Raw genomic sequence first — 25,781 nt, forward strand, 5'->3', positions numbered from 1 at the left:
TTACAATGTGGCCCTTTTATAGAAAGTTTGCCAACCATTCTCTACAGTGTAGACAAGTCTATCCCAGTGATTCTCAAAGTGTGATTGATCCACAGAACAATCTGGGGGTAACTAGAACACATTCAGGGGATCAGTAAGGTCAAAACTATTTTCATAATAATACTAAGATGTTATTTGTCTTTTACACCTTGTTGACATTTGCACAGGTGATAAAACTACTGACACCTTCACATAAATTGAAGACAGTAACACCAAACTGAACTTTTAATCATTATATCCTTTACTTCAAGACACTCAAAATGAAAAAGACAGGTTTATTTTGAAACATACTGAAATACTAAAATTATTAATATTATTGAATCCCGGCCATTAAGTATACAATTTTTTTAATATTCTATGTAACAAAATGACAAGCATATGTAAAGCACTTCTGCCACTTACAAAGTATGTCTGTCTCATGGAAACATCCTCTAATAAAATGGCAATATGCAAATTAACCATCACTCTGCTACATAAACCACACCCACCAGCCAAGCCACGCCCACCAGCCAATCAGGGCGAGTATGCAAATCAACCCCATCCAAGATGGCTACAGCCACAGAGAGCAAGGTTTCCCAGGTAACAGAGGAAGCCAAGCTTTCCATAGCCGTTGCAGGCCTAAGCCTCCACTCAAGCTACAAAGTTTCAACTATAGAAGGTAAACAAATTCAAACAAATGGCGGCAGAATGGAGCTTGAGAGAGCAGGCCAGGGTTGCCGGCGGCAACAGGGGAAGCAAAGCTTTCCGCACACCCTGGCCGGGCTCACCCGCTTAAGGCTACCAAGTTTCAATTGTAGAAGGTGAATTAACTGCCACAGAAAATGGCTGCCGCCCCGGAGGGAGCAGCAGGTTTGGCTTCGCTCCAGGCTACAAAGTTTCAATTTTAGAAGGAAAATAAATCCCAGATACCAGGGTCTCCTCTTGGGTTGCCAGGGGGCGTGGCCGGCCTGCAAACCACCACAGGCCCCTCGCTCAGGCCACCCCACGCCCCAAGGGAACCCCACCCTGATCCAGGACACCCTTCAGGGAAAACCAGCTGGCCCCCACCCCCGTACCAGGCCTCTATCCTATCTAATAAAAGAGTAATATGCAGATTGATCATCACTGCAACACACAATATAGCTGCCCTCATGTGGTCAAAGATCCTGCCCCCATGTGGGCACAAGATGGTCACTACAAGATGGCCAGCAGGAGAGGGCAGTTGGGAGGCACCCGGCCTGCAAGGGAGGGCAGTTGAGAGGAACCAGGCTTGCAAGGGAGGGCAGTTGGAGGCAATCAAGCCTGCAGGAGAGGGCAGTTAGGGGTGACCAGGCTGGCAGAGGAGGGAAGGTAGGAGCAAACAGGCTGGCAGGGGAGCAGTTAAGCATCAACCAGGCTGGCAGCGGAGTGGTTAGGGGGTGATCTGGCTGGCAGGCAGAAGCGGTTAGGGGCAATCAGGAAGGCAGGCAGGCAAGCAGTTGGGAGCCAGCAGTCCTGGATTGTGAGAGGGATGTCTGACTGCCCGTTTCTTCTAAACGGGCAGTCAGACATCCCTCCAGGAGTCCCAAATTGGAGAGGGTACAGGCTGGGCTGAGGGACAAACCCCCGCCGTGCACGAATTTTGTGCACCGGGCTTCTAGTACCAATATAATTGTTTTGGCTGTATGTAGAATTGGCTGCTTTTTTCATGGTATACATCTGAAAAATGACAATCTTTGGTTATTCAGACTTGGGTGTTTGGCAAATAACTTTGAGAAAATATCAAATTGAGCCTATTATTTTAATGAACAACTGACAAACTTGTTACCAATGAAAAAAAATGTGACTCTTTTAAAAGAAAGTTTGTATCTGCCACTATGAACTTGAGAGCTTACCAGTACCTAAGATCCATCTTATAAAATCCGTAAGTATATTAACAAATGTGATTTCTCTGTTAATAAAATGTATCCACATCTGCAAGATCTGCACTACAATGAACCAGTGTTTTCCAAATGATCCCTTTATTATGCTACAAAATCATGCATGAGTAAAATATCCAAAGTGATAGTTCAATGAATATTAGCATAAAGATTATCTTAAAAATCCATTGACATGGATTCATATTCCACAATGAAACTCATGCTTAAGAAATTATCAGTTGTTGCATTCTGACTTAGTATCAAGGAAAAATATCCACAATTATCGGAAAGGCTATTTAAATATCCCTCTTTCCAATTTCATAAAGTGAAAGGCTTGATTTTCCATATACTTTATTTCCATTTCTAATACAGAAAATATTGATAACACATATAAGCAAAATCACTTTGGAGCCCTTAATAATTTTTGAATATGTAAAAGTGTACTGAGACCAAAGTAAGAACCACTTACTCTTGATTCCTTCATATTTAAAGGGTAACACACACAAAGTGTGCACACACACAGAAAAATATAATGAAGTCTACATGTGACCAGCAAATCCTAACATATTTACTATATGTCCCTTTAAAGAACAAATTTCCTGGCCCTTAGTCTACAGGAATGCATACAAAGAGTGATGGAAACAGGTGTACTGGGAATTATTACACACCTGGGAGAGGCCGAAGGATACTCCCTTCAGCACAGCTTTGAGAAACACCTCAAAAGGCTCTCTGCAGGACGGGGATGGCAGAGGGAGATAAAACCACCAAAATTCTATGAATTTCAACGGAATACCAGGATTCTGGAGTGGCAGAGGCCAATTACTGACCCTTAACCAGAGACATGATGTGGTGCCATTACAGACAGCACAGAGCAGTACTCAGGTTTGACCCAGAAGTCTTTGGCAGTGGCTATCTCTAAGGTTACAAGCAGAATGGGTCGATGAGACATACTAAAAGTGTTTTTAAAAAGCTTAGTATCTGATGTGCAGAGAGCTAACTTAAATCAAAAGACTCACTATTCTCACTCAATTCCACTATCTGAGTTGGTCACCAACTACAATGCCAAAATGTTATACTGTTAAGTCTTCTTTTCTAGCACTCACCAAAAGCACCTGTGGCAATTTTCCAGGTGAGTATGTATTCAGGGAAGGGACTTAACCAATTTTGGGGGACTACTGAGCACTGGCTCTGAGGGGATTCTAATGCTACTGAGATCCACCAGATTACTGATGATAGAGAAGTCTGGGCCCAGTGGGTCCCTCATCAGAGGTAAGAGGTATCTCCTTATATCCAGAATCTGCAGTAAAAGCAACTGATGGGGAATCCCTGTTGGTCTAAGTCATAGAATGAGGACCAAGTAAAATCCCTAATACTGTCTCTCACTTCAAACCATATAGGGGAGGAGATTTCTATCACATTTTTATCTGACTTCAGTATATGTCCTAAATAAAACGTATAAAAGCATGCAACAGATTATCATAAATTTAATCAGGTAGTGACTCCAGTAAATCTGCTGTTCACATATGATCTCGTTCCTGGAGCAAATCAACAAGGCCTAGAGGCCTGACATGTAGCTACTGATTTGGTGATTTCTTCCCCATCTATACCTATAATTCAGGGGTTGACAAACCTTTCTTTTTTTTGGGGGGGGGGGGCAATAATTAAAAATGTTAGCCAGGTGATCTCTGTCACAACTACTCAACTCTGCCAAAAGCAGCCACAGGCAGAGGGAAAGGACAAGCATCTCTGTATTCCAGTACGGCTGTACTGACAAAAACCAGCAGCGGGTTGCACTCCCACAGGCACGGTTTGTCAACCGCTGGTGTAGACCACAAGCAGCAGTTTGACTTTACCTACAGAGACAGCAATACACTTTCACTGTCTTATCTCTGGGTTATACCAACTCTCTAGTCCTGTTAAAATCTAGTTGGTTTTCTTGCTAGTCCTCAAGATACCACATTATACATTTATGGCAATATGCTTCTTAAACCTAGTAAAAAGGAAGAAGTAACTACGTGAGCTAACCAGGGGAAGACACGTTTATTACCAGAGTGAGCAATAAAGCCCACGAAAAGTCAGGAGTTGATCAACACAGAAAAATTTCTAAGTATCCTGGGGTCTGGGCATGAGATGTTCCCTCCATGGTGAACAAGCAAGCTGCCATTAGGTGAGCATCTCAGAATTCTGGGTGCAATGTATAGTACATTTGGGTATGCTGCTGTGACTCACTTACCAAGTAACTTTTAAGGTGACCTGTTCTGTGTAAGGTCCACAGCAAGAGACGCTCTTGCAACAGGTCCAAACTATCACGCAAGCTGCTTTACCCCTTGCACCATATTTACCAGCGGATACTTGAAGTGTCTGCAGCAGGAATGGATACTGTATGAAACTGTTAGCAAGTCCTATAAGACAATCAGTTGAGCCGGACCCGGTTTGGCTCAGTGGATAGAGCGTCGGCCTGCGGACTGAAGGGTCCCAGGTTCGATTCCGGTCAAGGGCATGTACCTTGGTTGCGGGCACATCCCCAGTGGGGGGTGTGCAGGAGGCAGCTGATCGATGATTCTCTCTCATCAATGTTTCTAACTCTCTATCCCTCTCTCTTCCTCTCTGTAAAAAAATCAATAAAATATATTAAGACAATCAGTTGAGACCCTTAGGATTTTTGGAGCTGGTAACTATTTTCCTCTGGTAAATGGCTTGCTACTGGGTCTATACAGAAACTGAGAGACTTCACACGGTCTCCCAAGTTACCATGTTACCTGAGTTGTAAATCATACAATAGATGTGGCATGTATGGGCTGGAGCTTAAACAAATCCTGATGGCACAAGTAAGGTCCAAGAGGTTCAGGTTCCCAAGATTCTTACTCCTGCTACATTGCTTCTTTTCTCTCCGTCACAAGTATGGCATTCAATATGGGGGTGGAGGGGAAACCAACCCATCTGGTTTCCTCATAATTCTGCACAATATGCTGACACTATTCAAAAGCACAGCTCAAGTACTAGAGCCCCACTGAGAAGTGATGCTGAAGAACAGCAGTGAAGGGAAATCTTCCCGGCAGCAGTATATCAAGCAGTGTACTTGGAGTTGCCTAGGAGAAATGGCCAGGGCTACAAGTCAACAGTGATTCATGGATACTAGCCAAAGACTTGACTGGACAGCGAGGGACTTGGAAGAAACTAGACTGAGATCTGGTGACAAGATTTGCAGAAGAGAAATACAGATGAACCTCTTGAAAATGGGCACAAAGGATAAGGATCTGTAAGTCCTCTGAGTATATTATGTCCCACTTTGAGGAACCTCATAATAATCAGATGGGCAAGTTGAACATTCTGTGAGTATCAGTCGAATTCTTTAGCCACACCAGTCCTGTTCAAAATGCTAATGACATGCAGAAAGTGAGGTTACGTATTGGGCTCAGCGATGGGGGCTGTCACTAACAATGAGCCCCCAATACTGCAGCACTTCCTCGGGAGACGAGCCAGACACTTGGTGACAGGTCAACTACCCTTGACCATTTCCATCATGAAAAGTAATCTGTTCTCAGAAAAACAGTCCATTATTCTCTATGTAGATTTATTTTCCGTGCCCACAATGTTTCTGCAAGAAAAACCATTCCTGAACTTACAAAATGCCTTATTCACTGCTATGGTATTCCACTAGAATTGCTTCTGAAAAAGGGATTTTACTTTACAGTGGAAGATGTGCAGCCATGGACTCAGGCCCCTGGGAGTCACTCATCTCACCACGTATGCCAATCCCTAAAGCAGCTGGCCTGACACAACTGTGGGCCAAACTACTGAAAACTCAGTTATAGCACTAACTCAGTGGTCGGCAAACTCATTAGTCAACAGAGCCAAATATCAACATTACCACGATTGAAATTTCGGGGTTTTTTTAAATATATTTTATTGATTTTTTACAGAGAGGAAGAGAAAGGGATAGAGAGTTAGAAACATCGATCAGCTGCCTCCTGCACACCCCCCACTGGGGATGTGCCCGCAACCAAGGTACATGCCCTTGACCGGAATCAAACCTGGGACCTTTGATTCCGCAGGCCGACGCTCTATCCACTGAGCCAAACCGGTTTCGGCTGAAATTTCTTTTGAGAGCCAAATTTTTTAAACTTAAACGTCTTCTAACGCCACTTCTTCAAAATAGACTCGCCCAGGCCGTGGTATTTTGTGGAAGAGCCAGACTCAAGGGGCCAAAGAGCCGCATGTGGCTCGCGAGCTGTGGTTTGCCGACCACTGCATTAAATGGCTGAAATTTTGCCTGGCTAGAGTAAAGAATGCATACGTGCTCTGAACCAGTCACCACTCTGTGAGACTAATTCTCCCATAGTTAGAATACATGAGTTGGAGAACCGGGCATAGAAATTAAGAGTAGCTACTCTATTATCCCTAAATACATTCGCAAAAATTTTGTTTCTTGTCCCTACAATTTGGGGCCACACTGATTTATAGAGCAGATATAGTTCCCCTAACCTCCCACAAAAAAAAAAAAAAAAAAGAAAAAGAAAATCCTTTACCAAGAGATACAGCCAGGGTCCCACTAAATTGAAACTTAAACTACCACTTGGCTAATTGGGGCTCCTCAGGCCACTGAACCAACAGGCAAAGGAGGAGGCTGTATCAATATAATTGAATTCAATTATCTCTGGGAAACAGTTTCTCCTATATGAGGGCAGAGAGGAATATTACTGGAAGTCAAGGGCTTTTCCAATGTGTCTCTTGGCACTGCCGTGTCCAATAATAAAGAGTCATATGAGCCCTACCCGGTTTGGGTCAGTGGTTAGACTATCCGCCCAAGGACCAAAGGGTCACGAATTTAATTCCCAGTCAAAGCCACCTACCTCAGTTGCAGGACTGATCCCTGGCCCCAGTCGGGGTGCAAACAGGAGGCAACCAACCAATGTGTGTCTCTCACATCGATGTTTCTCTCCCCCCGACCACCACTCTCTCTAATAAATAAATAGAAAAAATATCCTCAAGTGAGGATTACCAAAAAATAAATAAGAGTCAAATGAAAAACTATAAGCAACTATATTACAGGATGGACCATTAATGACAGTCTCCTCAGATCAACAAGTAAAACCAGCTGAGGTAATGTCTAAGGTAAAAAGTGGGTGTGTAATAGAAGCAAGCTGTAAATACCTACTAGAGTTACAAGGCTAATTACAGCAATAAAGACTATAGGACTTAAGATTGCATAAATCAATCAATCTTTATCTTTTTTCCTTCTCCCATTTCCCTAGTACGTAACATGTGTTGTGGTAATGGTACTTAACCCTGTATTTCAGCATTCAATTTGCAGAATATCAAAGAGAGATGTAGCTGTGTGAAAAATGAATGGATATCTCTGAGATGGCTAGAATGGCCTAAATTTGACTCTCACCTTTTGAAGACAGGGTTCGGTAATCTGAGGAGATATGAGACATATAAGCTCAATCACGTTAGACAGAAACATAACATTGCAAGTATCTTTATTTGGAAGTTCAATATGGGTAAAAGAGATTTGTGGTTACTGAGTTTAAAACGAGGTATACAGTGCTAGACTGTCATCATCTTGCCATTGCTCTCACCTCTTTTCTCATCTGCAATGTAAAGCAGATTCTATATTTCCCAGAATCCCCTTTATAACTTCAAGTTTGCCAATGAAAAGAACAGGTACAAGTTTGGAGAGTGGAAAAGCAGCCCAGGCTAACTCTCCAGGGGTAGCTGTCTCCAGATGCAGTTTCACAGGAGCCTCCTGCCAAGGAAATGAGAACTACCCATTGTGTGCTGCAGATGGAGCCACATCATTGGGGATTGAAGAGATTCTTGAATGTTGCAGCAGCTTCCCAGAGAGCCATGGAAACCATGAGCTTTGGAGTGTGCTTAATGTCTCTTTTCCTCATATTTCACTCAGAATTCTCCTGGCCTTCAGTAGTGACTACCTTGGCCTTACTGCCCCAGTTCTATAAAACATTTCATGCAGGTTCTAACTCCTATATTGCACCCTCTAATTCCCACAAATACAGAAGATGTTTAACTGTACACCAATATATATTACAGTAGAGAGTCAATCACAAGTGACTGTGTAAAAGTGGTAAGGCGAGAAACAGAAATTCAAATATAATGTACATATAACTATAAATATATTCACCTGGAAGAAATAATGATAGAACTAATCGATAATGTTCTAGAAACTTTTTATTAAGCTATAAAACCCCTCAATAAATTTTAAGGAAAAGAAAACCTGAGGAACATTTTTTCTAATAAAAAGTGGTATTAGTAACAATAAAAGTACAAAAAATGCACTATATAAAACCTGGGATTTAAAAATATCTTTTGAACCACCAAAGAAATAAATGAAGTTGTAATATCAAGAAAATAACGATGAAACTATATAGTCCAATCTAGAATTCAGCCTTTACTAAACAATGCTCAGAGAAAACTTATCTTTTATACATACATACACAATTTAAAAAAAACAAAAATAAGTAATTTTCAATTTAACAATTTAGGGAAAAAAACTTTGAAGAAAGAAATTTATACCCTAACCAGTTTGGCTCAGTGGATAGAGTTGGCCTGCAGACTAAAGAGTCCTGGGTTCGACTCCAGTCAAGGGCACATGCCTTGGTGGCAGGCTTGATCCCTGGCCCTGGTCGCGGCAGGTGCGGGAGGCAACCAGTCGATATTTCTCTCTATCCGTCTTTTCCCCTCCCCTGCACTCTCTCTAAAAATCAATGGAAAAATATCCTCGAGTGAAGATTAACAAAAAAAGAAATTTGTAAGAAAGGAAAAACAAGCTCTTGAAAGTATTTTGAAATTTTCCAAAAAAAAATTTTCTCTAGAAATCCAAAACTCTAATCCATTATTAAAATCCACTATAGATTTTCAAAATGTTTACAATAATCATTTAAAAAGTAAAAGTTTTAATTTCATAAATATATCTCAACTGCTACATTTACCTAAGATAAATGAATAAATCAAGGTACTATGCTTACTTACACACAAAACTGACATTTGAATCACCAATATTTTTATTTTATAATCACAGACTAAAGTTCTTACCTTTCTCCTATTTGATTCTCAAGATGTTTAACTTTTTCTAATAACTCTTTCTCAACAGCTTCTCTCTCCAATTTAAATTCATTTAGGGCCGTCTGAATAGCTTCTTCTTTTTCACTATTAAGCTTCTGAATTAACTCTTCTCTGTCTTGTTCCTGGTTCAGTATGAATTTCTCTTTGTCTTTCTCAAGTTTCTGGATAACAGCTTCATACTTCTCTTCTTGTTGGGTGAGTTTTTCAGCTTTTTGTTTTTCAAGCGCACTCAATGCAGAGTCCAATTTACCCTGCAGTTCAGCTATTTCTTCTTTCAGGTTTCTTTCTATTTCAAATGCTTGATGATGCAATGCTGTTACCTGGTTTAATTCAGCTTTGAGCATGTTAGATTCTTCTTCATGTCTACTAATCAACTCCGAAATACATTGATCTTTTTCAATTGTCATTAAAGTTCTTAGCTCTGCCAAGCCCACCTGATAATTTTCATTATTATCCTGAATCTTTTGGTTTAATTTACTTATCTCTGTTCTCAAATTTTCCGTCTCTTGTTCAAGGAGAGATTTTAAGGTCTCATTCTGCTGGGCTCTGCTTTCTTCCAGCAAAATTTTTATTTCATCAGTTTCCGCTTCCTTCAACGCAAGTTCAACCTCTAACTTACATCTCGTATCCGACAAATCAGAAACCTTGAGTTTTAATTCCTGTAGCTGTCGCTCTTTTTCCTGGATAATTGTGGCATGGGACTCTTTTATCTGATCAATTCTTTGTTGATTTTCATTTTTTAATTTCTCCAAAGAATCTTTGTGGTCTGTCATAACTTTCTCGAATTCCTGTGTGTGCCTGACATGCAGGGTGTCCTCTAATTCCCTTAAGTGACTTTGCTCTAAGCTCTGAAGTTCTGTCCTCAACAACTGGATCTTCTCATCATTTTCAACGTGGAGCTTTTTAAAGTCTTTTAACACTTTCTCTCGTGACTCCTTCAGTTCTTTAATTTCACAATTTTGAGTGTGCATTACATTTTCCATTTCTAACAACTTCTGGTCCTTTTCATTCTGCAGGCAGATGATAGCTTCTTTTTCATGCTTAACCAAAGCAAATTCATTATCTTTATTTTGTAACACCTCCTCAAGGCATACTAAGTCTCCTTTAAGCTTTTTAATTTTATTTTCATTTTCTTCACTGTCTTTGATTAGTGCATCAAGTTTGTCTTCATAATCACTTTTTAAAGACTGCAACTCTTTTTGATGTTTTTCATTTAGTGTTATTTCCACAGAGTATTTTACCTTTTCAATAATGTTTCTTATTTCTATTGCTATACACTTCAAAGAATTTGAGAAGTCACACTGTTCTCTTTGTACAAATGTTCTGAAGTGGCAAAGGTCTTCCTTGATGGTTTGTATAGTTAACTGTGAGTCTTGCGCAACAACCCTACATTTTTCCAACTGGACATTTAGAGACACATGATCTCCTGAATCCTCTTTACCACATATATTGGTATCCTGCATACGTCTACTGTCTATTGCATTGATAACTGATGAATAAAGTGATTCCACCATCATTTCTGGACTTTGTGGATCACTTATAGGATTAGGAGATGATAAATTTTCTTCTATTACAAACTCATTCACAGCAGACATAAAATCTGATTCAGGACTTTCTGCTAATGAATCCAAATCTAATGAAACTTGGTGAATAGTCTGTTCTCTGTTTGGATGGGGGATAGTTTCAAAATCAAATGTATGTGCATCAATGCTATCGGGAGATAATTCTTCTAAGGGACATACTGCAGGACATAAGGGATCCTGAACAGTGAGTGGAGGAGGAGTTCTTGGTGAGGTAGTTGTTGTAATTCCTGTTGCACTTTCTACTCTTGGTGAGGAAGTCGACTGTGGGGATGTCTGACTCATGGATGCCTGGAAAAGAGAGAGACAGGCTTATACAGCTGCAGCAATAGCAACATTTTACACTAATAAAGTGAACCATTTGAAAGAACTTAATTTGCCTTTTGTTCACTCAGTAGATCTGTAATGGTCTGTGACATTTCATCCAAACTTTGTGCTGCTTTTACCAAATTATGTAGAGAAAGTACATGCTGGTGTAGAGGTTCAAAATCACAAAGTAAGGGGACCCTGAAACAAAATGTAATCCAATTAGATTTCTGATTTCTTAATTAAAAGATGAATAAGTACAACCAAATATTTTAACCTATGTCAAAAATCACTACTGCAGCTCTAGCCAGTTTGGCTCAGTGGATAGAGAGTCAGCCTGTGGACTGAAGGGTCCCGGATTCTATTCCAGTCAAGGGCACATGCCCAGATTCCAGGCTTGATCCCCAGTAGGAGGTGTGCAGGAGGCAGCCAATCAATGATTCTCTCTCATCACTGATGTTTTTGTATCTCTCTCCTTCTCCCTTCCTCTCTGAAATCAATAAAAATATTTTTAATTTAAAAAAAAAAACACTACTGCATTAACATCCTTTTTCAATCATTACCAGAAAAAGCTCAAGAAACCTAAGCCATCATCATTAAAATATTAGAAATCTCCCACAGTATGCAAAGCCAGAGTGATTACTAGAAAAAAAATTACTGCACATAAGACATTAATTTCCTTATTTTCTGTTCATTTTAATATTCCCCAGAAATTTCCTAAAGTAGTCATAGGAGGATCAGCCTCTCATAAAACAGTTCTCTATTCTGGCATCTCCTAGGAGGGCTGGTGCTACTTTCCACAGCTCCAGAATGATGAAAACAGAGTAAGGTGATATCTACAGTTAAAAATACTAATGACATTTACCTGAGGAATGGCTGAACTTCTGAAGGACAAAATGATTGCAGAAACTGTAAATCTTTTAATGAAATATCTGGAAGCTCACAGTCAAACTTTCGAGGTTTCTGTGTCTGTACAAAATAATAATAATAATTCACCACAAAATATACAAATAATAAGTGGTCTCTTATAATCAAATTGAATAAAACAGTTAAACAAAAATGCTTCAAGTGATCTACTCACACTTAATAGAAAAAAATAATAAATTAAATATGAAGAACTTGCCAAAACCGGTTTGGCTCAGTGGATAGAGCGTCGGCCTGTGGACTGAAAGGTCCCAGGTTCGATCCCGGTCAAGGGCATGTACCTTGGTTGCGGGCACATCCCCAGTAGGGGGTGTGCAGGAGGCAGCTGATCGATGTTTCTCTCTCATCGATGTTTCCAACTATCTCTCTCCCTTCCTCTCTGTAAAAAATCAATAAAATATATTTAAAAAATAAAAAAATAAAAATAAATATGAAGAACTAGTCAATGACATGATGTACTATTTTTCTGAGTCTTAAATAACTGGGATACAGTTGTTGGTTGTTCCTGCCCTTTTGTTTTCAGCATCTTTTTATGGGAATTCTAACATTTTCATCAACATTAAAGGAATCATTTGTTTCACTAGTACATAAGATTATTTCCAAATTTTTCCTTAACCTATAAAATGATCATGAAGCTCTATCTGGCCCTAACCCTATATCTACTCCTATCACCTGTTAGCATACCAGGTTGTTTTAACTTGGTAAAAATCATTTTTTCCCATTAACACTTCCTTCCTTGCCATTTTTTAGAATACAAACCCTTAGCCCTAGCCCCGTGGTCGGCAAACTGTGGCTCGCAAGCCACATGCGGCTCTTTGGCCCCTTGAGTGTGGCTCTTCCACAAAATACCACGGCCTGGAAGAGTCTATTTTGAAGAAGTGGCGTTAGAAGAAGTTTAAGTTTAAAAAATTTGGCTCTCAAAAGAAATTTCAATCGTTGTACTGTTGATATTTGGCTTTGTTGACTAATGAGTTTGCTGACCACTGTCCTAGCCCATTTGGCTCAGTGGATAGAGCATCTGACTGCAGACTGTAGGGTCCCAGGTGCGATTCCAGTCAGGGGCACATGCCCGGGTTACAGTCTCAATCCCCAGTAAAGAGCATGCAGGAGGCAGCCAATCAATGATTCTCTATCAACATTGATGTTTTTCTCTCTCTCCCTTCCTCTCTGAAATCAATAAAAATATATTTAAAAAAAATACAAACCCTTAGTCAATTAAAAAAATTTTCTGGTAAGTGCTACCATTTCTTTATAATATGGCCAAGAAATGTACCTTTAAAAATAACTCAATTTGCTTCCATCATTACCCTAAGTAGATCTAGAAGTGTCAAGATGCTCTTCATTAAACAGAGTTTCCTAGATAAATAAGTGTGGGAACCCTATTAAATCACTCATTCTTGATATTCAAAAACGCATGTATTTAAAGCCCTAAGAAAGCCCGCAACACAGAAAATGGTTTAAGAGCTAAGCAGAATGAATGTCTGGGAGGTGGGGGAGGGGTGGGGAACCTACAGCATTTCCTAAACTTCTTTAACCGTGAAGTCTGGTTTAGAAATATACCAAACTTATTTTTCATGGTTTCAATTAAAGTCACTTGAAGAGTCACCCTATTCTGATTTATTGAAACATAAATGCAAGAAAGGGGGTTGATGGGTAAGAGAATGAAGAGAGGAAGAAAATCGGTGAGGACAGGAGAAAAAGAAAAGGCAGAAAGAAGTGAAAGAATTAAGAAAAAGGTAAAGAGGAAAAAGAGAAAGACAAAATACAATTAAGAGAATCTAGTCCTATCAATCTTAACAGTGCAGTAAGACAACCCCTTGAGTTATGAAGACTCTAAATAAAAAACTATATTTTAAAGCTTTCTAGCAACTGGTGTTTTTAAAGCCAATAGCTTTTTTATGTTGATAAAATCTATATATATAAAAGGATAATATGCTAAGTGTCTGTCCGGGTAATGACCTCACAAAGTAATGTCTGGCTTCCTCTCCCTAGCAATGAGCTCCTTGGAATTTCTTCAGCCCAGGAACACGACTTGTTTTATAGCCAGGTGGAAGCATTTCACACTGTAACCAAATGTCTGTGAAGCGTTTTCCTGTGCCTCATCTCATTTGATCCTCACAGAAGTCCTAAAGTAGGTAGATACGAGACTCGGTGGAATCCTTTTTTTTTTTTCATTAGCCAGAAAACGGAGATTTAGAAAGCTTAGAAACTTGACCCGACTGAAAAGAAGAAATGGTGGACCTTGAAAATGACTTCAGGTTTTCTCACTGTGCAGAATATAGTCAAACACTGCTGCAGTTAAATATTTTACCCTTTGTTCTCCCTGCGTGATCTACAATAATAATCTGCTTTGTGTTCATATTTATTGCTCTGTTGCTGACAATTACCTGAAAGAGAAATTGGGGTGCTTCACTGGGCTGAAAAAAGTTTAGCTAAATCAGAAAGCAGGTATAATCAAGCAAGTTTATTCTATATCTATAAAAGGCTAAGTTGACTAGCCCATACACGATACATTATAAAGCTCTTGCTGGCGTGTTTTGATCTGTCATTGTCAATAGTGAATTTGGTTGACACGTCTATTATAGAGAACGGTCAAAGAGCAATATTAAAATATTTCTTCTAATTAATTTCCTTTCAATATGTATGAATTCGTGCACCGGGCCACTAGCATTCTGATAAATACCTCTACTTCTGAAATAAAAGTTTGAACACAGACAAAATTTTGTCATGGTTAGGAAATAAATACATACACAAAAGGACGGAGGCCAGGAATCCAATCCTCTAAATAGGCGATTTCTTAAAAAAGACTTCCCTGTATAAAGAAATTAATACAGTTATAACTTTGAGATAAAAAACAAACAAAAAAACCCTCTGGTTTGTGGGAAAAAAAATTGACAATACTTCAAGTTTAAAATTAATAATGGATTCAACTCTACAGTCCTTAAATGTTTCTATGGATTTCAATACTAATTAAAATCATATACATGCTATATAATGCTGTGTTCTTATTTATAGACTAAAAACAGATTTTACTTAAAAAAATAAACAAGTTATTAATGAAGAACACTTACTAAATAATTTCCCAAAGGATTCCCTTTTTGACTTTTCAGCTTCATATAATCGCTTTCCATCTTTGACTAAAGCACCAGCCCACTAAAAGGAGGAAAGCTTATGTTAATATCACTCAACAATTCATTAAGACTCATACACAATTAAAACAGAATTCAACTTGCATACCTCCCTGTAGTGTTTTATGAACATTTTTCTCCTTACAACTTCAACAACAGCTAAGCAGTACATCTGAGGAACTGTACTAAGAGCTTCAACAATTTTGACTCTTTCTAACAGCTCTATTACGAGGCGAAGTAAAGCTTGCAATTTCTCTCCATCTTGATCAGCATGAAGCATTACAAAGCAACACCACCTATAGAATGAAATTTACAAACTATAAAAATAATCTAATCTCAATATAGTGGCAAGAGAAAAACACCCCACCACTTGGGAGAAATCAAACATCAATTCTAAACATCCTAAATAAGGTAACAAAAGCACTTACTTCAATCTGACGTGGAGGTTAGTTGCTAGCTCTTGTTTGGCAGTGGTACACTTCTGTTTAATATCCAACAGTTTTCTATGATTTTGCAACATAATCATCAACTGGTTTGCATGACTCAGGCATAAATCAGGTAATACAGATGCATCCTTCAAGTTTTCAGCTCTCATCTGATTAGCTAAGAATCCCTTTGAGATAAAATATTTTAAAAGGTATTAACTTGGTTACATAAGAGACATAAACATTCACTTAGGAGGAATATCTTTATGTTAAACAAGAAATGTCTTACTTTCAAAGATTGTAAAATCTACTCTTTTGAATGTGGAACATGTGGTCATAACAAATGATTCAGTTTTTAAGAAATCTATATTCTAATCTATTTCATTGTCATGCTAGAAAAAAAGTTAAGCCCAGGGAGATAAAGTCACTTATCCAGATACATTTAATTACTTTATTATTATTATTATTATTATTATTATTATTATTATTTTACATATGTGTCCTTATCCCCCCATTAACCCTTACCCTCCACCCGTACCCGGCCCCCCTGTTATCTGTGTCCATTGATTAGGCTCGTATGTATGCACACAAGCACAAGTCCTTGGTTGATCTCTCCCCCTTACTCCCACCAACCCCCTCCTTCCCTGAGGTTTGAGGTTCTAATTGATGTTACTCAGTCTCTGGGCAGATACATTTAATTACTTAATTAGAACTAGAAAGTATGTTTCTAGATACCTACTACACATGTCGTTAAGAGCATGATATTAAATGAAACACGGTCAAGATTTAAAGCCATGAAAGAGTAGCTGACTTAATCTTGACCAATGATATCTAATTGTATATTGTATACTTCCTCATATAAAAAACAATTAACTTTGCACTTTTTATTGAAAAGCCATTCCTCTCAGTATTTCTGGACTATCTTTTGTTCCACTGACAGATATATGTTTTGTGCTATCTTTAGAGCAATGACTAAGCTGTACAATTTTACAGTATATTTTGTTATTTGGTAGGAAAAAACTTGTTCTTAGCTATCCTCACTCATTTATTTTCATAGGTGAACTTTACATCATTTTGTTACGTAGGGAAGGGATTGTCTTTAGGCTATAAATTTAGACAGATGTGCCATAGGTAAAAGTATTCTTTTATTCAAACAACCAGCCAAATGAAAGCCCAACAGCAAACACTTAAAAAAATGTTCAGAGGTTATAATTATAATCTCTTGATGAGGTTATTACTAAGTATTTTTATTGTGTTTAATAGGGTTCTTGACCTATTCTATTTACTAGATAACACATTACAGAAGATTTCGTATTTGAACATCCATCTGACTGCCATACTTACTGTATAAATGATTATCTTTCTATGGATTTAACCATAATGATCAGCAAAGAACAGCAAATGTGTCTTCAAAATTTCTAGTAGTTCTCTCCATTTCATGTTATTCTAAACATCATGAACATACTTAAATTTAAATGATGTGTATTTAAAATTAAGTCAAAATAATCTATATATAAAAATAAGGCAATTTCAATAGTAATTTTATCTTACTTTTTTTTCAAAATGGAATATACTCAACTGTGGCTATACTTTTTCTACAACTTAATCCATTTAAAAATAATGTAATGCTTTTATCTCCTGTCAGTCTTAATAGGTTTTTAATTACTTTTTACTGAATCCAAGAAAAATATAGAATCCCCAAATCTAAATTTTGGACCATTAATAAAGGATTTCCTGACACCAAAACTACATTATTTGTAATACAGCACACTGAGAGAAAATACACCTGATCCAATCAAGACAGAAAGATCAGAAAAAAGCGTGCCTGGCAATGTTTCAGTTGTTTAGGCTGTGCCTAAAGAAATACTAATATAGCCCGACCGGCATGGCTAAGTGGTTGAGCATCGACCTATGCCCAATGAGGGCACATACTGGGTTGTGGGCATGTGTGGCATGTAGGAGGTAGTCGATCAATGATTCTCTCTCATCCTTGATGTTCCTCTCTCTCTCTCTCTCTCTCTCTCTCTCTTCCTCTCTGAAATCAATGAAAATATATTTAAAAAAAGAAATACTAATATAATACTGAATGGCAACAGAAAAATTAAAAATAAACTAAAAAAGCCCCAGCCAGTTTGGCTCAGTGGATTAGAGCATCAGCCTGTGGACTGAAGGGTCCCTAGTTCGATTCCGGTCAAGGGCACATGTCTGGGTTGTGGGCTTGAACTCCAGTGGGGGGTGTGCAGGAGGCAGACAATCAATGATTCTCTCTCATAATTGATGTTTCTCTCTCTCTCTCTACCCTCCTCTCTAAAATCAATTTAAAAATATTTTAAAAAATAAATTAAAGAAATACTAGAATATGCACATAAAGATAGATACACTTGGATATTAAAACAATGTTTGTAATAAGAAAAAATTGAAATAACCTAAATAACTACACAAAGAAGTACAGTTAAATAAATTGTTTGATTCATCCTATGGAGGTTTAAAAGAATGACACTAGAGAAGAAAAAGATCCAAGAATTCAGAGTTCTACCTCTAGTGATGGCAGACTATGATGTAACGGTAATGTAAACCAACCTTCCCATGGCATTAGTTATTAGATATCCAAGAAAGCAGTGAAGGAGTCCGACATATTGAAAGCACCAGGATTTAGGGAGAGGAGGAGACCTGGAGAGGTGAGTTAGGCAACTGGGAATGCTTTGCCCTAGAGACAATTGCTGATGCCTGAAGAAGAACCCAAGGCTAAGAATAAGTTAGCAATCCTTCTGATAGTTCCTCATGGAGCTAGAAAATAATCAGACACCAGTGCCAGCCAAAGAAAACGACGATGGAACACACTTTGCCAAATAAAATAACAATGGAACACACCCCAAAAAAGACATCTATATGTATAAAAGGCTAAGTGTCCGTCCGACCGGAAGCTATGATGCACACTGACCACTAGGGGGCAGACGCTCAATGCAGGAGCTGCCGAGCTGCAGTGACTTGTCAGCGGCAGTTCTCGGTGACACAGCCCTGAACCAGAGAAGAAGGAGCCCAATTCCTCATGGGGCCTTGAGATTCCACCTTCGGCTGTGGGTTATGTTGTTGCTGAGGCACTATCAGCCCTGCATCTAGTTTACGGCACACTTGTGTTTGCTTTCCACACCCAGTACGACAGCAACTTTGCAGAGTGCCCTCTCGCACTCTGGGACCCCTCGGGAGATGTTGGAGAACCGGTTTTGGACCGATCTCCACAGGCCAGGCCAAGGGACCCCAGCTATTGGAGGGACCCGCTCACTCCACAGATGCCCTTCGAGCTACACCAAGGAGGGACCATGGGAGACTGGCTCCAGGGTGTGTCTGGCCCGTCTCGCCTAGTCCCGCCCCACTGGCCACCTTCTAATTAATTTCCTTTCAATGTGCACGAATCCATGCACCGGGTCACTAGTATCCTAAGAAATTGATAGACTAAGCATCACAAGGACTGGAAAACCAACTTCCCATTTAAATCTCTGAAATGGGATTAAGGTGATGATCTAAAATTATAATCGCCCCTACCATATGCCAAAAGCAAACAAATTATCTCTAGAAATTGGTAAGAAACAACAGGAAATATTCATAGACACACAGGCACAGATAAAGGGTTTAACAGATATAGCCTTTAATTACTATATATATGCTTAATGTATTCAAAGAGATAATGGATAATGCTAGATGTTTTGGTAGAAAATTTGAAGCTATATAAATAAAAAATAGTGTTTAGAGCTAAGATTAACAAAGAATATCAAATCAATAGCTTAATAGCTATTCACACCTGAAAAAAAAATCTGAAAGCTAATTTGAACTGATAGGTCAAAAGAAAATATCCCAAACAAAGTGCAGATAGATATAATCATACAAAATACAGAAAAGGGTAAATGGAAAGGACGAGGTAAAAGGTCTAATACATGTGTAATTAGCATCAATGAAGGAGAAGGGAGAGATACAAAATCAAGATTTGAAGAGGAACTGATTGAAAGGCACAAATTCAAGTAGTACTAAAAGCACAATGCAGGAGAAATACAAAGAAAGCAACATCTTGTCCTATTATAGCAAAACTGCTAAAAACCAAACCAAAAGTAAAGTGCTAAAAGCGAACCGTTAACAACCTAGAATTCTCTATCAAGAAAATATCCTTCAGAAATAAAGGTGATTTAAAGAGATTTTCAAATGACAAAAACTAAATTTGCCACTAAAAGGAAATAAAGGACATTTCCATGTATATTATACACCAAATATTACTTAAAAGGAAAAAAGCTAATATGAATAGAATTAAAAAACAAAATCCTATCTAATAATAGACAAATATGCAAATTGACCATACCTCAGAAACACCCACAAGCCACGCCCACCATCCAATCAGAGCGAGTATGCAAATTAACCCAAACCAAGATGGCTACAGCCACAGAGAGCAAGGTTTCCTAGGTAACAGAGGAAGCCAAGCTTTCCGCCTGCCCTGGCCAGGCCTAAGCCTCCACTCAAGCTACAAAGTTTTAATTATAAAAGGTAAACAAATTCAAACAAATGGCGGCAGAATGGAGCTTGAGAGAGCAGGCCAGGGTTGCCATCGGCAACAGGGGAAGCAAAGCTTTCTGCACACCCTGGCCTGGCCCACCCGCTTAAGGCAACAAAGTTTCAATTATAACCCCAACACAAATGGCTGCTGGCCTCGGCCTCAGAGGGAGCCCCAGGCTTGGCTCTGCTCCAGGCTACAAAGTTTCAATTGTAGAAGGAAAATAAATTCCAGATACCAGGGCCTCTGCTTGGGCTGCCAGGGGACGTGGCCGGCCTGCAAACCACCACAGGCCCCTCGCTCAGGCCGCCCCACACCCCAAGGGAACCCCCACCTGATCCGGGACGCCCTTCAGGGCAAACCAACTGGCCCCCACCCCTGTACCAGGCTTCTATCCTATCTAAAAAAGAGTAATATGCAGATTGATCATCACTGCAACACACAATATAGCTGCCCCCATGTGGTCAAAGATCCTGCCCTCATGTGGACACAAGATGGCCACCCCAAGATGGTCAGCAGGAGAGGGCAGTTGGGAGGCACCCTGTCTGCAAGGGAGGGCAGTTGAGAGGGACCAAGCCTGCAAGGGAGGGCAGTTGGAGGTGATCAACTCTGCAGGAGAGGGCAGTTAGGGGTGACCAGGCCGGCAGAGGAGGGAAGTTGGGGGCAAACAGGCTGGCAGCAGAGTGGTTGGGGCAATCAGGAAGGCAGGCAGGCAAGCAGTTGGGAGCCAGCAGTCCTGAATTGTGAGAGGGATGTCCGACTGCCCGGTGGGATCAGGCCTAAACGGGCAGTCGGACATCCCTCCAGGGGTCCCATATTGGAGAGGGTACAGGCTGGGCTGAGGGACAACCCCCCTCCGTGCACGAATTTCGTGCACCGGGCCTCTAGTTTTAAAATAAAAATAACCCAAAAGGCAAAAATCAGAGAGACAAAAAAGGACATACAATTAAAAGAAGTATTAGAAATGATTGATTTAAAGGCAAATATTCAGTATTTACAACAAATAAGCAGACTAAATGTTCCAATTAAAAGATTTCTCAACTTAACTTTGAAGCTATAACTTTGATGCCAAAACTCTGACAAATACATAACAAATAAAAACTACACACATACAACTTAATATAATTCAATTTGCCAATATATTACTCTAAATCCAGATATACATAAAAAAGACAATATATGACACAGAGTTAATTCCACGAATCTGAATATAGTTCAAAATTAGAACTGCCCATCTGCGTGGCTCAGTGGTTGAGGGTTGACCTATGAACCAGGAGGTCACAGTTCGATTCCCAGTCAGGGCACATACCCAAGTTGCGGGCTTGATTCCCAGTGGGAGGCATGCAGGAGGCAGCCAATCAATGATTCTCTCTCATCATTGATGTTTCTATCTCTCCCTCTTCCTTCCTGTCTAAAATCAATTAAAAATATTTTTAAAAATTAGAACTTAAATGTAACTTTCATAATCTGAGAAAGGGTATCTACTGAAACAAGGAGAGAAAAAAACCTACTATAAACATTAAAATTTTGAAATGTTGGCCACTTTCTATAGATCAGGAATTAACCAAGAACTCAGACTATTGCAGCACTATATTGGTGTTCCAATCAGTGCAAAAAAGACAAAATAAAAGAATTCAGTTCACAGCACGGTACCTGAATCCTAAATCACGAGAAAAAAGGAGAGAGTATAGAAATTACAAGATAAGTTCCATCAGTAAATTATACATTTGTACCCATTAAAATGATTACTCATTCGTATGTTCTAATGAAAGAACATACACCACTGGAAAAGCATGTTTAAAAGTCAACTCTTGCTATAGACCAGGGGTCCTCAAACTTTTTAAAAAGGGGGCCAGTTCACTGTCCCTCAGACTGTTGGAGGGCCAGACTATAGTTTAAAAAAAACTATGAACAAATTCCTATGCACACTGCACATATCTTATTTTGAAGTAAAAAAACAAAACGGCAAAAAAACCCACGTGGCCCGCGGGCCGTAGTTTGAGGATGCCTGCTATAGACTGTTTCGCCAGAGTGCCTGCCAGGGTAGATGGAGGACAACGCTGTGATGATTTAAACAGTCACTTGTATGGAAGAAAATGTCTAGGTTAATTAATCCCTCTTTTTTTGTGTGTGATAAACCTGATTTGACAGAATTCCTGGAACACTGCATTAAATTAAACCTAAAAGCCTAAGTATTAGTAAATTCTTTAAGATTTTATATTTTCCTTCTGTCCTTTATAAATTTCATTTTTTCTCTGTACTTTTTTGAGAGGGGAACAGGAAGTATTCACATGTTTAGTACAATGACTGCTTGATATGTTCTCTCAGCACCTTTTTCTCAGCTGCTCACAGCATTTTCATTGTTTATCTTTCAGTTGTCATCTAAAATAGTCTAAGCTCAATTTATTTTATCAAACCAAAATATTAAGAACATGATTTATTACATGGAAACAATAATACTGCATTCACAATATTCAAGGGTGAAGTGAAAACATGGTACATATCAAATTGATATTGCACATAAAATAACTTAATAGAAAAGTTACAAATTCCTTTTCCTGAGAGAAGTTTGAAATAAGCACCTGAGCAAGTTCTTTCTGCTCATTCACCAGTCGGCCACAGCTAGCAATCATCTGATCCAGGGCATACAGCCGATCTTCGAGTCCTTTAATGGCTTTCATATTCTGATTATCAAGTTTGGCAATAGTTTGACGGCATTCTACTATAAATGGTCGAATAATCCTTGGATCAAGCTAAATGACAAGGACACATGAATAAATTGTCATCAAATAGTTTGATACAACTTCAGGGAAAAATACAGGGATCTGAGATTTTATTTTCAGAAGAAGGTCAAGAATAGGATAATTATGTTAATAAAACACAAGTACTATTGATTATATGGAAATACATAATTAAGAATATAGCCCTAGCCCAGTGGTCAGCAAACTCATTAGTCAACAGAGCCAAATATCAACAGTACAACGACTGAAATTTCTTTTGAGAGCCAAATTTTTTAAACTTAAACTTCTTCTAACGCCACTTCTTCAAAATAGACTCGCCCAGGCTGTGGTATTTTGTGGAAGAGCCACATTCAAGGGGCCAAAGAGCCGCAATTTGCCGACCACGGCCCTAGCCAGTTTGGCTCAATGTATAGAGCATCGTCCTGCAGACTGAAGGGTCCCAGGCTCGATTCCGGTCAAGGACATGTACCTTGGCTGCAAGCTTGGTTCCAGGCCCTGGTCAGGGCGTGTGCAAAAGGCAACCAATCAATGTGTCTCTCTCACATCAATGTTTCTCTCTTGTATCTCTTCCCCTCCCTTCCACTCTCTCTAAAAAAGTCAATGGAAAAATATCCTCGGATGAGGCTTAACAACAGTAACAAAAAAGAATATGTTTCCAGGAATTACACATTTCAATCAATGCCACAAACTATTCAACTGTCACTATCCCAAATAAAATGTAATTTTCAAGGTCTAAAACACATTCTTTGGTCATTTACTATCTTATCAATCCCACTTCTCTCTAAAACATAACATCTTCAAATTTACTTCCCTCCTGGAGAGATCTCTGTTCTTAAGTCGCTAGCTCAAGGAGCTGGATCAACTAGAGTCCCCCCTTTCCCTTGGAATACTTTACACGGGCAGGCTTTCTGCACGCACTCTCCATAAAACCATTAGGCCAATGATCACCAATGACCTTGTTTCAGTTGAGGCTCTTTTACATTAAGCACTGAAGACAACCTTTTCCAAATTTTAAAGCTTTTGGCATTACCTAGGAGTTCTTTCACATACCCTTTTCTGGCTCCTTTTCCTACCTAATCCATAAACGCAGATGAACCAGAAGCACTCAGTGCTTATGCGGCCATTTTTACTCTTTACATCACTTCAACGTAACTTCTATAGAGCTAACTCCCAACCCTTTTTCAATCCCTGATCCTTATACATTTTCATCCTATGTTTCTGACTGCTTGTTAATATCTATGTATGGATATCAACTATGATATATTCCATTACTAGCTCATTATGTTTCCTGTGGAAATCCCTAAATGGTTTCTTTCAACCCACAATGACATCCAAAAACACAGAATACAGTAAAGGCTTCTGTGATCTGTTACCAATAATTCCTTCCAGACCTACCTTCTTTTGAAACTGAATTGCCTACTGTATCCACACAAACCCTGTGTTTCTCTACTTCTGACCTTGATTCACCTTGATTGTACCGCCTAGCTTTTAAAGCCCATCGCTGCCTCTCTGTAAGGGTCATAGACAAATACTACCTCCTTCATGATGCCTTTCATGATCTCTACACAGTCAAAAGGACCGTAAATTATTTGTTTTATGTACAGCTTCTGGTTCACAGATAATATACAAAAGCAGTTAAAAATAAACCATTCTAATGTTATTATCAAGAATACAATCCTCACATCAGTATATAATAAAAGCCCAGTGACCGAACGGCGGAATGACCGGTTGACCAGTCGCTATGACGCACACTGACCACCAGGGGGGCAGACGCTCAATGCAGAAGCTGCCCCCTGGTCGTCAGTGCACTCCCACAGTGGGAGCGCTGTTCAGCTGACCCAGATGAGTGGCGCTTCCACAGCCAGCCACGCCCCCACTAGTGCACGAATCCCATGTACCAGGCCTCTAGTGTAATTAATAAGAGGCTACCATTTGTGACACCACAAAGGAAACAGACATTATTTAAATATAGGCAGCACTTCCTTTGCACTGAAACTTGTGCATATGTGAACATCTTCTCACTTTTCTCAATTTCATGGTAACTGGGTCCAATGTGCACACATTTCCAATCCAAAGTATTGTACAAACCAAAGACTAGCTGTAAATCATTAGGATAATAAAGGGCTAAAAAAAGATGACTGAAATAGATTCATATTTCAACTTGGGCAAAATTAAAACTACACATAGAATTAACTACTCAAGAATGTGTGTATTTCATTGAATGTAAATCATCAGTGTAAATAAAACCTATAAAAAACAAAATTTTTTTACTCCAAAACTCATTATTTCTATTTTAACACAATACCCATTCTCCCATTTCATAAAATACTTAGTATAAATAATATAAATAATAAGAAATATCAAATTAACATTACTTACCCTGCTCATTGAATCAAAGCACTTCCTAACTAATGATTCCACGTCATTAGGTCTATCTTGAACATTTATCCAGTCTAACAAAGAAACATTAAAAAAAGGCAGATCTCTGTCTTTAGCATCTACTGAAGTTTCATCCTGCTGAGCAGTACTTTGACAAGTTTCCCCAATTTCAACATCTGTGGTATCTGGGGCTACATGTTCCACTGACTTGTGAAATGAGGTTAATAAGGATTTGTTAGTTGTCCTAGGCGTATCAGGAGAAAGCACCAGTTCAGTGGAAGTTTTCGTCTCAGCCTTTTCTGAGCCTTCATGTTCAGGTAAAGAATCCACTCTTCCCAAACATTCCCTGTAACTATGTCTGGTTAGGCACTCCAACAGCGGAATCTTGGCCATTACTGAAACCGCAGTTCCTAAACTTAAAATATAAAAGTTCTGTTAGGAAAATAACAGGATTACTCTAATTAGAGATCAACATTTTGAAAGATTAGCATTTTATTATTACACAAATCTTACCACCTTTCTATTATATTATACATATGTAAAGCAACCTAGGAGGTGTACTTTAAATGAAACCTAGTTAGATGGAGAGAAAGGTATCAACACATTTAAATTCTATTCTAAAGTAAAGTTTGTCAGTTCACACTAAATAAGTGAAGACCTGGTTTTTATCAAACCTAAGATAAAAGAAACTCACTACTTACAGAAAAGATTTACCATAGCAGTCCCTGAGGATAATTTTTATCTTTAAGTCAATCAAGT

At 39.0% G+C, this 25,781-nt stretch overlaps 1 protein-coding gene across 3 annotated transcripts in view; it reads right to left on the reverse strand.

The window, feature by feature from the left end:
• RB1CC1 (RB1 inducible coiled-coil 1) overlaps nt 1-25,781 on the reverse strand; it is a 69,656-nt gene that overhangs the window by 22,472 nt on the left and 21,403 nt on the right. For all 3 annotated transcript variants that reach the window (XR_003618131.2, XM_008143299.3, XM_008143298.3), the window contains exons 7-15: nt 25,023-25,437; nt 22,485-22,655; nt 15,369-15,553; nt 15,050-15,236; nt 14,884-14,965; nt 14,563-14,624; nt 11,754-11,857; nt 10,963-11,089; nt 8,973-10,873 (exon numbers count right to left, since the gene is read on the reverse strand). Coding sequence is in view for 2 of the 3 variants with exons in the window: in XM_008143299.3 (XP_008141521.1) it covers nt 8,973-10,873; nt 10,963-11,089; nt 11,754-11,857; nt 14,563-14,624; nt 14,884-14,965; nt 15,050-15,236; nt 15,369-15,553; nt 22,485-22,655; nt 25,023-25,437 (3,234 nt within the window). In the remaining variant the exon portion in view is untranslated. The remainder of the gene's footprint in view (nt 1-8,972; nt 10,874-10,962; nt 11,090-11,753; nt 11,858-14,562; nt 14,625-14,883; nt 14,966-15,049; nt 15,237-15,368; nt 15,554-22,484; nt 22,656-25,022; nt 25,438-25,781) is intronic.

The sequence above is a fragment of the Eptesicus fuscus genome, chromosome 19 (genome assembly GCF_027574615.1).
Source record: "Eptesicus fuscus isolate TK198812 chromosome 19, DD_ASM_mEF_20220401, whole genome shotgun sequence".
In the NCBI taxonomy this organism is placed as follows: domain Eukaryota; kingdom Metazoa; phylum Chordata; class Mammalia; order Chiroptera; family Vespertilionidae; genus Eptesicus; species Eptesicus fuscus.